This window comes from Anneissia japonica, unplaced genomic scaffold, assembly GCF_011630105.1.
Source record: "Anneissia japonica isolate Jap-2015-1 unplaced genomic scaffold, ASM1163010v1 scaffold111818_len35640_cov116, whole genome shotgun sequence".
NCBI lineage: Eukaryota > Metazoa > Echinodermata > Crinoidea > Comatulida > Comatulidae > Anneissia > Anneissia japonica.
In genome coordinates this window covers 1,056-12,907 of record NW_022694441.1, presented here as the reverse complement: position 1 = coordinate 12,907, position 11,852 = coordinate 1,056, and the positions used below count along the sequence as shown (strand labels likewise).

Sequence of the window (11,852 nt, the reverse complement as noted above, 5' to 3'; positions counted from 1 at the left end):
TTGTCACATCAAATTTTATAGTGTAGACAAAGCTTAATTAAAGTCCCATTACCGGAAAAATTTAAGTAGTTAAGAAAAATCTGATTGTTATATACAGTATTTTATAAAGATTTATAAACAATACGAAATGGCTAGTTTAACTGAATTTAGAGATTCCTAAACATGAAAAAAAATGTAAAATAAGACTGAAATTTTATTTATTTTTTTTTTTTTGTTCCACACTAAAAATAAAAAAATGGTTGATTTTGCGATAGGTCTGCCAAGATAGTAGGCACCGTAAACATTAACCTATCCAACACTGCATGCTAGGCGAGGCCTAGTCTTACCTCGATTTTACTCTTGTTATCAGACATAAAAATTCTGTTGCTAGTAGTGACACATCTAAAATATAATATTTCCTTAAAATTATTTCAAATATGTTTAAAAAAAAAACGATGTGAAGATGGTAACAATGCACGGACTACGCTTATGTACTTCGATATCCATTATTCAGCAAGCAACACATTTATGTATTGCGCTTTTAAGTGGTCATAACAGTACAATATTGTAACAATTCTCGCCGAGATTTTGACAATTAAACAAACATAATCTCAGGCCTACTCGATCGACCGCAGTGTGCGAGATGCGAAGTACAAAACAAAATCTCATTAGGAGGGCTATTGACAGTATAAAGTATACAGCATAAAAGTGAATATGCCTAGTAACAAGAAGTCGTCGAGAAAATGTATTTTCCCATGAGAAATAGTCTCTATTTAGCTTTTTTTTTATCCTTTTTGCGTAAAAATAAAATTGATGCCAACATTTTCCATGGTTTATAATAATTAGAGTAATGCATAGGCCTATGCATTTTTTCTATGCATTTTTTTGCCGGGAATGGGCTTAACGTCGCTGTTGTGTGTTAAGCGTACTGCGGGAGAATAAACAGCTAAATGTAAATACGCATACAGTATACAGATCATATAATATAGCAACCGATGACTGCTACAGTACAATAGTTGATTATCAAAACCAATCAAAACTAACATTAAAAGACGATGATTGACTTGTAATTAGTAGAACTGCATATATCGTACACTATCGGAAAATTATTAAACATATAAGGTTAGATTTAATGCATTCAAAAATTTCCTTCGGGCCCGGGCCCTCAGGAAATTTTTTCAAGCATTAAATCTAACCTTTGTATAATAATTTCCCTATAGTGTACTATGTGCACCTCTAGCCTACTAATTGCTTATTATTCAAGTTACTTTGTTTTGTAGGTGTGTTTTTTTGTTTTTTTTTCAAAACGCCTCGGATGCGTGAGGCACATAGGCCTACATCTAGAATGTTCCAATCCTTCGAATTTTCATTTCTGAAAATCTGTACTGTCTTCTGGTGAAGTTTGATTTGATTATCAACCACGTTATTCCTTGAGAAGTATCAGCGTTTGGTACCTCTGTAGAAAACACATTACCGTTCAAATTAGCATGACTGCATTTGTGAAACCACCACCCGCAAAAATAATCATCAGCACAATTTCTGCCACCAACAAGGTTATCGTTGTCTTTACCTTTTGTTGAAAATTGACAGTTATCCTGATTACTAAGCGAATCAGCTGAAATGATAAGCAATTTGTAAGATTATAGTAGGCATACTTCATAATGCCTGATATTTGTTTCTGGATTTTACGTGCACATGCTTTGTGAATCTAGGCTACACTTATGGCGTACAAACTACCCCACAGATCACAATATGTAATACTGACTTTGATAAAACATTAGCAGCGCCTACTCTAAGAATATGTTGCAAAAAAACCATAAACAGAAGATTTACCCCATTTTACTTAAAACTTCTCATCGAAATGTTTGTTTGTTGTTTCTTTCTTTTTATTTTTACCGCCCAAAGGGCGGGGGGGGGGGCGGTCCCCCCCCTAAATCCGCCCTTGTAAATTAAATAATAGGCGTACAACACTTACGAATGTTCGATTGTGAATTTATGTAATTTCCGAGACGCAATCTGTATTTGTCAGATTCGCTTTCAATTCTGAAGGAATCGTACGTGACATAGTCATGGTTATCATCATAATCAATTAAATCTATTCGCAGCTCGTGTACTGCCGATGACGTTATCTTGTGAATGAACTCGTTTCCAATCCAAAATTCATTGCACACGTCCCCAAATCCGTCAGTATATTCTTCCCAGGTTCGGTAAAAATCGACGGAGTCGTCTCGTCTGCGTTGGAGGACCTATAATAATATTTAACATGTAATTATGTTCACTGGTAAACCGAGTGTATTTACATGGTTTTTAAAGCATTTATAAAAAATATGCTACCTTTTATGAGGATATGATTATTGTAAAATTTAAGATTTAAACACTTGGTTTTTGTAAGAATAAATCCGGTGGATAAATGATGGGATGGGTCATAAGCTAAAGATAAAAATAAAAAGTAAGTTTACGAAATATAATTGCAAGCTAGATAAGACCTGTCCTAGAAAGAACTAAAAAGTCACTGTTGAACAATCTGTTACTTGTACCGTATATTCAAGTAAATTGCCAACATAAAGCATGGACCAGAAAACTGGTCAAGCAGTAGACACACGCTGTCGCTGGGAGCCTATTTTTAGTGTAGGTTACAAATTTATATAGTTTGATAGTAGTAAGTGATCAGTGTTACCAATAGGCCTACATAAATATTTTTGCGTTGGCAATAATTCACATGAATAACTGTGGTAAAATAAAACAAAAGTGACTCCATACAGAAAAAATGATGTGGTACAAGGAACGGGTTGTTGACTTTTTTGTTCTTTTTAGGACAGGTATAGGCATATGCATCATATTTTGTGGGCTAACTGTTTGAAGGCTGCTCAATAAATGAATACTTGTATGAACTCACTGTCCAGCCGTGTTCGTCAGTCTCCATGTTACAATACACTTTGCTGGGCGAGCATGATGGGCAGGGTTTCACATTATAAACGCCACTGTTTCCACTCGAAAATTGCTTCACTTCCGTACAGTCACGATTCTAAGATGAACAACATTGGTAGGCCTAAATATGTTACATATGAGTAGGGCACATAAATAATTAAAGGCAATACTTTAGATATGCCCCAATTCATTTCAAAAGTTTGAAGAAAAATGTTTTTGTAATTTATATTTTTGCCTTTTCTGTTGTATATTATTTCGTATTCTTAAAATGAACTTGGACTAGCACTGCGACTAAATTAACATGTTTTGTTAGCCACATGCGATAGTTCCTTATTTGCACGAAATCTCCTCTCGTTTCGGTCACGTAGCTGCTTCATCGTAACAACAACAAAGATGGCGCCGCCCTTGCTCGGCCTCAACTATAATAGTTCTCGAAAGAAAGCACATTTTCAGTGACTGTTCAAATTCTCTATCGTTATATGTTAACGACTAAAGAAAATTAATTAAGCAAAAGATGGTCTATTATGAATTATGAGGAAATATGTTTTTGAACTACAGACGGCAGTTTGATATTCACCTGCGTTACCGGATCATACGAATCTAAAATTAGCTCTTTTCAATGGATAGTTTAATAGTCGTTGCTTGCCAGTCGTCTTTAGGTAAATCTTATAGGTAAATTTATATTACTTCACCATGATTCATATTTCTTGATACTTCAGTTAAGTGATAATGTATTTTAATCTAATGGTCAAAAAGATGAGAGAGCGAAATGTTCCAAATGCCTAAAGCAAGGGCACAGTGGAAATGAATGTACAAATGAGCTTGTATGCCATATCTGTGGTATACAAGGACACAAAAAAGACCAATGTAGTGCGGTTAAACTACTGCATGGTACGTCTGGAGAACGTCTAATGCAAGAGGTATGGACAAGAGTGGTAGAACAGAAAGAAAAAGGCACAGACACCGAAAACAGTGAAGATGAAAGTGATGACTCAGGTAGCACAAGTGATGCTGAGTGAAACTGTGAAACAGTGAAATTGAAACAGCAGATACCAAAAAGAAAAAGGGAAAGATTACAGATTTCATAAAGTCGTTATCAAACGAACAATCAAAATCGAAAAAGAACTCTACAGATAAAAAAATAGAAGAAGATGCAGCGAACGTTGTCTCTCCAACCCAGCCTGGAACCAAGAGAAGAAGAAAATCAAGTAAAAGTAAGAAGAAAAACACAAAATAGTAAAACATTCATTCCTTGATAAACTCATGCTAAATACAAGGATCTCGATAAATCACATTCATAAAAATAGTAATAATAATAATGATGACCCCGATTTACCGATCACGAAACATGTCCTTAAATGCACTACTGTACGTTGTCATGGTTGACCGTAAACAATAGCATGAATATTATTAACAATAGGCGTTTGTGTGACGATCTTAACTGTCTATGCAAATTTAGTCTTACAGCAATCTGTTATCTATGTCTGACTTACAGATACATATAAAACTGATGTTTACAACCAATAATCTGTTGGACGTAATTAGGGATAAAAAAAAAATAAATAAAAAATAAATAAATAAAATAAAAATAAATAAATAAAACAAATAAGTAAACAAACAAAATTGATAGATACTTATTATTTATTACACTTATATATATACTTATATACTTATTATATATTAATTTATTAAATGACACCTAACATTCACTTCTTGTCTCTCAATGCTAGAAGATTAAGAGAGAAGCATAAGCAGAAATGTATTTTCAAATGGGCAAATGACAATAAAGTTGATATATTTTTTATTCAAGAAACGCACTGGACCCGTGATAAAATAAATCAATATGAATTTCTTTGGCAAGGTCAAGCGTATCATAGGTTTGAATCTTCTTACTCAAGAGGAGTTTCAACTCTGATTAAGGATTGTGATACCTATAAGGTTAATAAAACACAGATTGATGAAAATGGTAGATCTGTCATTATAAGCATCACAATAGACATATCTTCATTTGTGCTTGTTAATGTATATGCACCAAAAAAGTGTTTTATTTTTTTTTTATATAGAAAGTTAAACATTATTATTATTAAGAACTTCATAGTTAATGAGGAGAGTAACATCATCATATCTGGAGATATGAATTGTGTTTTAAATAAAAATTTAGACAGTAAATTAGACAGTAAAAGGCAGTAAAAGCATAACAGACAATTCAATATATACATTAATGAACTTTATGAAAAATGTTAATGTAATTGATGCATGGAGGACACTTAATCCTACAAAAACTCATTTTACATGGCGTAGAAAATCAACTCAAACATATAGAAGACTAGATTATATTATTTATCTCTCAAAATCTAATACAATCTGTTTACTCATGTGACATAAGACCATCAATTCTCACTGATCACCAGGCCGTCTCGTTAAAACTCATAATCAATAATATAAAAGAGGGCCAGGCCTGTGAAAATTGAATAATACACACCTGGAAGATGAAGTATTTATTAAAAATATTACATACATTGTTAATCAAGCCAGGACTGAAGAGTTAAACCCACGGGATAAATGGGAGATAATAAAATTTAAAATTAAAGAATTTTCGATTAAATTTGGAAAAACAAATAATAAAAAAAAAGAATGAGAGAAAGAAACAACTTAAAAATGAAATCAACAGATTAAATAATCTAATATTGCAAGACAATAGTAAGCACCTTCAAATTAAACTTGAAGAAAACAAAACAAATCTTGAAAACATATATATTGACAGAAGCAAAAAGGGCCCATGTTAGATCTAGATTAAAATGGATTGAAGAAGGGGAAAAATACAAAGTACTTTGGCACTTGGCATCGAAAAAAATAACAGCAACAAAAAGGACATTAAATTACTTAAAAAACAAGACGGTGCTTTTACTTCAAACGCCTTTGAGGTACTTGAAGAACAAGTTAAATTCTTTTCTAACATTTACGCTAGTAAAAAAATTCAAACTTAACAATTAATAAATATTTATCACATGTTGATTTAAGGAAACTCACATAAGATGAAAAACTAATATGTGAAGGCGAACTGACATTATTAGAATGTGAACAGGCCGTCATGCAAATGAAAAAGAATAAAGCACCAGGGTGCGACGGCTTAACGATTGAATTTTACCAAACCTTTTGGCATATTATTGATGCCACACTGTTTGTGACGCCCTAAACTTCTGTTACATAGACAAGCAATTCTCCAACACGCAACGAAGAGGTGTCATAAATTTAATTCATAAAAAAGGAGATCATCATGATTTGAATAATTGGCGACCGATTACCTTACTCAATTATGATTATAAAATTGCAACATTTGTACTGACAAAAAGACTGCAATTATTTATTAAATCAATTATTAATAATGATCAAAAAGGTTACGTAAATGGCCGGTTTGGGGGCGAAAACATACGATTAACAGAAGATATAATCAATTACATGGATAATGAACAATTAGAAGGAGCACTAATAAGTCTCGATTTCAAAAAGGCTTTTGATACGGTTAACAGAAGTTGTTTAATAGCAACCTTAGGTCAATTCAACTTCGGAGACTCTTTCATAAAATGGGTAAAAACAATATATAAAAATACAGATAGTGCATTCACTAATTCTGGCTGGGTGTCAGAAAGCTTCACTATGAAACAAGGCATAAGGCAAGGCTGCTCTCTATCAGCACTTCTCTTCATACAAAATATGTAGTAAGTAATAAGGATATGCCCAAGCATACAAGTATTAGAAACCCCATTCTAAAAATGACAACAAATCAAATTTATTGTTTGTTACTAAAGAGTACTGCGAAGCCTCCTGTTCAAACCCAACGGAAATGGGAAATTTTGTTGAACACTGAAAACAGAGATTGGATACACACCTGGCGCAGTAAACACAAAAATGTAATGTAATTAAGCAATTGAACTTTAAGTTACTTCATATGATTGTACCTACAAGAAAATTATTATTTAAATATAAGATTGTTAAGGATGAGCGGTGTATTGAATGCAATGTACTGGATGATGAATTACATTATTTTTTGAATGTAAAGACGCAAGAGTAATGTGGAATTTTATTAATTATAGTTTCAAATTAGAAACACCACTGTCCTTTCATAACATTGTACTAGGTACAGGCAACAGATTCTTAGATGATATCTGTAGTCTTTGAGCATTCTGTATATACAAGGTTCGAACGTTAAACCACATTGGTAAATGGAAGCTTAATTCCATTGCGACCTTATTTTCAATAGAGTATTATAACAGAAAGTTATTAAATAAAATTTAAAATGTAAAAAAAAAAATTAAAATGGCATTATGGAGTTATGTGTATATAGATAACCTCTTTGTTTATAGGCCCCAATATGCTTATTGTGTAAGTTTGGGTATTGCACATATATAGGTGGGTGTATGTGAATATTAACGGGAGTGTGGATGTATGTAGGTATGTTGACATATGCCTAGGATTTCTGATCAATATTTGATTAATGTAAGCTACTTGTCATCCTGACATGTATGCGAGTACAATGTATATGTATGTATGTACAGTATATTATTTATATTAAAAAAGGTAAGTAGAATATATTCAGAAAAGTATACATATAAAAGGAACGCATTGAAAACATATATTTAAATGTCGTACGTTACTATGAAAATAACTATAAAGAAATAATAGTTAGCCATCAAGATGGACTAACCCGTTTTAAAGAAAAATGAGTTTTATCTCTGTAAATACTCATATTGGATATTTCACGGTACAACATAAAACCTTGTAATTGTAAATTATGTAATGATGAAATATGAGAAGAAATAAAGGTGGGATAACCCCACAAAAGACAAAAAAAAATGTATTTTAATTTTCCTAAGTTAATTGTTTTATATGCCTGACTAGGTTTTATATCATCGTGATCATATTTTATTATGCATTAATTTTTCTTCCCGGTTTCATTGACTCGCGTCAGTGAAGGATTGTTGGCGTCTTACTGCACTATAAACCTAGTTGATGACGTAACATAATCTGCCACAGGTTTGCGTCCAATGTAGACAAACATGGCGACTTGCTTAAGCTGACCATCTGACATGTTTTACGATTGTACTGTAGTCTGTTATTCTGTTTTCATGTATAAAGTTCTACGGCGATGTTTACGCTTTATGCCTCTAAATTATTATTTTGTAGTACCTCAACTAATTCGTAGTGGGCACTTTTAAGTTTAATTACTTAATTACGGGTATTTACTGAACATAGATTTATCGTTAATGTTACTGATTTTGTGGTTATGAAAAACGATTAAAATCATTCTGAGTTCAACCTTTACAAAGTACAGACGTATTTCTTCCATTATTCTTATAGTGCTTCATTTTTCTTATAGTGCTTCAGCCTTACATTTTGGTGACAACAGCAGTGAGATTTGTGATTTTAATGGTGGTGACATACACACCATTTAGTGATACAAGGTCGATTCGTATCTTCACCGGTGCAACAGGACCTAACGTTCGTAATGTGAATGAAATTTTCCATGAGATGAAGGTTCTTTCATTACCCTAAAGACCCAGAAGACAAACAGGATGATGTGAGAGTAATGCTTGACGATATTGGGAATCTTTCGGCAGTTGATATTTTTGATCATTAGTTGCCTGTGTATGAGGAAAAGTTAACAACTTCAGAATTCATGGCCTCTCTATACCAAAGAGAGCAGCAACTAGGAGAATCTGTGCGACAGTATGCATTAAGTTTGCAAGAGATTCAATTGCTGACAAGATTGTTTAACTACGTTTACAAATTTTCAATAATACTATTCAAAGTATTTTGGTTCTACTGTAAATCCTTAAAGATTTTAAGAAACATAGCTACTATTGGCTTGAATGTAATGTCGAAAAGTAAATATTCTATTTTCACTGAGAAGCCGGAAATTCGGTCATCTTTGTTACGTAGCTAATTCATAACCTACTCTGGTGGAAGCTGGGACCGAAAAACTAATTTCCGGAAGTTGTTCCAAGGAATTAGAAGGTAGAACACTCGTGTGGTGGTGGAAATAGCTAATCGACCGTTATACTCTCAAGAATTATAGTGTTTGCACGAACAGTCGGTGTAGTAGAGAATGATGTATTATCGGTAGTACGACTAGCTAATCCTCACTCATTTTATGTAAACATTTACAGATCCCATGGTAATAGGAGAAATAAGAGAAGCGAAAGAATAGTCTTTGATCCCGTGTTTGAAGTTGACATCAATATGGTAGAGGTTGGATGTAACGAAATTCAAGTGAGTACAAATAAACTGTTTCTGGAGTTGAAAGTCTGCCCGTCCTGGTAGGTGTTTGATTGGATCTATTTTCTCAATCGGAGTGTCGTCGATTCATAAATTTCCTGGAAGATTATAAAGCTGCTCTCTCAATAATTGAGGACGATTTTGGTAAAACAGATTTGGTAACGCACTCCATTCCTACAGGGGATACCCACCCAATAAAGCAGGAGTCCAGACGTGACCCTCCTAATTTATTCTAGGAGTTGAAAGACCATTTACACACACTACTCAAGAAAGACGTTAAGGACAGTCCTTGGTTTTTACCGGAAAGAAATGTGGTGGCCTACGTCGATATGTTGACTACAGGCAACTTAATGGACACATCGTAGTAGATGCCTATCCATTGCCAAGGAGAGAAGAGTCATTGGATGCACTTAGCGGAGCAAAGTACTTTTCTACTCTCGACCTCACCTCTGGGTACTGGCAAATTAGAGCCAGTGATGAAGATCGTTCTAAGACAGCGTTGGTGGAACAAGTCTTCTCGGATAAGGGCTATAAACCGTAGGTCCAGTGTAAACAAATGCTCATGTGCACTTTATGAACCCAGTACATCTTTCAAGTAGGGGTTATCCCTGTGTACTGTTTCACTCAGCACTTGTCGTGAACAGATTAAAGTGCTACATATATATGCAGAGGACATAGGCCAGCAGATTAGAGACTATTTTGGGGTGGAGGTGGCAATGGAAGTACTACCGGCTAATTTTGATATTTTCTGAAAATATAGGTCTTGAGAAGTTCAGAACTCAAAATTACCCAAAATCCCTTTGGGGGAACACCTCCAAATTACGCATTCAAAATGGCCGCCATTTTTCCGATTCAAATTATAGTTTTAGCTAAATAATATAAAAAATAACATTACTCGAATAATCATCATCAACAATTGGTGAAACTTACTCAAAATATTCGTTAATTATCGAAAATGAATCTTGTATTTAGAAAAACTACAATTTCAATCACCATAGCAACCGTTGCTATGAATGAATCTTGTATTTAGAAAAACTACAATTTCAATCACCATAGCAACCGTTGCTATGCAAATTTAAATTTCCTATTTTATTCATGAAATTTAAGTATACAGGAAGCCTAAAGTTTATTAAAATCTTTATTTTCACAGGTTTTATGAATATGTTTAACATCTGAATTATCTATTATTATCATAGAATAGGATTATGTAAAAAAATGCTGAAACTTTGATATAATTGCATAGCAACACTCTTTTTATCGTCCATCAACGAAGCAAAATCAGCAGAATTGCTGTACATTTGTCATTGACTAAGCAAAAATCATGAGACACAATATTTTTATATAATAAACATCTCTTATTGAACAAAGTTAACACATTGATGTATAAAATACAAGGTCATCACCATAGCAACTCTTGCTATGCAAATTTAAATTTCCTATTTTATTTATGAAATTTAAGTATAAAGGCCAACTCAGACAGCGTCGGCCGACGCAGCCCGACCCGATTTATCGTCGGAGACAGTCTTAAGCCGTCGTGAGAAATATTAAACACGTTTAATATTCTACTACGCGACTGCCCCCGACGGCGATTTTTTTTTTCCCTACGAAACATTTGCATGAAACTTCACTCAGGCCATCTCGGATTGACACGAGTGAGTACGATACGAGGAACAAGAGCAGACACTTCGCAATGTCGTGACGCTCGAGTTTTACTATTATTGCTCTTTCTATGTTTACCTACGGTGGGCCTATGAAATCTCACGGATTTATGGGATGTGTAACTAACTGTGACCTTCTTGGATGTTATTAAATGTTAGTATATTGTCTACAACAACAACAGAGTACCTCCTGTTATAAAGTGTAGATAGATGCAGTAATACCAAAGGCTGGAGAGAAAGAGGATAAACTATAGGCCTAACTACAGGCTGAGATCTTACCTAGGCCCCTCCTTATATAGGCCTGTGGTCATAGGCTGACACCAACAGTCACGCTTCATGGACTGACATTTTTGAGGAAAAAATGGGACAAAATTGAAGCATGAAATGAAAAATAGAGCGCATAAGCGAAATATTATTAAATAAATAATATACCATTCCGGCGTTATTGAACTTGTCCAAACTATCATTGTAACTAATGTAATTATGTTAAATAATAATAATAATAATAATCATTTCAGCATTAATTACATTGGCTAAGTTTTGTAATGAAGAACCTACAGATACCGTACTATTTACTAGGCCTATAAATAATCGCCCAAGGGGAATATCTTTTGTGTTATTTCCCCTTTAACGTCATTTTTTAATTGTTCTCTGATTCCTCCATTGTCTAAGTTCCCCTTAAGTTACAGGTAATAATAATAATTTCAGCATTAATTACCTTGGCCTAAGTCTTGAATGAAGAACCTCCTATAAATAATAACTAGCCCAAGGGGAATATCGTCTGTTATTTCCCCTTAACGTCGTTTTTTAAATTGTTCTCTAATTCCTCCATTGTCTGAGTTCCCCTTAACGTACAGGTAATAATAATTAATAATAATAATAATAATAAAATAGTAATAATAATAATAATCATTTTGACATTACATGTAATTGGTCTAGCCTTGTAATCAAGAACCTGCCAATTTAAAAATAACTGACACCCTGTTTCATTTGATCAGTGATGAAGAAAAA

At 33.6% G+C, this 11,852-nt stretch overlaps 1 protein-coding gene across 1 annotated transcript; it reads right to left on the bottom strand.

The window, feature by feature from the left end:
* Positions 1 to 1,209: 1,209 nt before the first annotated feature.
* LOC117101065 (ficolin-2-like) lies at positions 1,210 to 11,423 on the bottom strand (the record flags this gene model as incomplete). Its single annotated transcript, XM_033240929.1, has 4 exons — positions 1,210 to 1,594; positions 1,955 to 2,225; positions 2,876 to 3,004; positions 11,370 to 11,423. Coding segments are annotated over 4 exons (729 nt in total), but the record flags the coding sequence as incomplete, so codon positions are not given.
* Between the last annotated feature and the right edge of the window lie 429 nt (positions 11,424 to 11,852).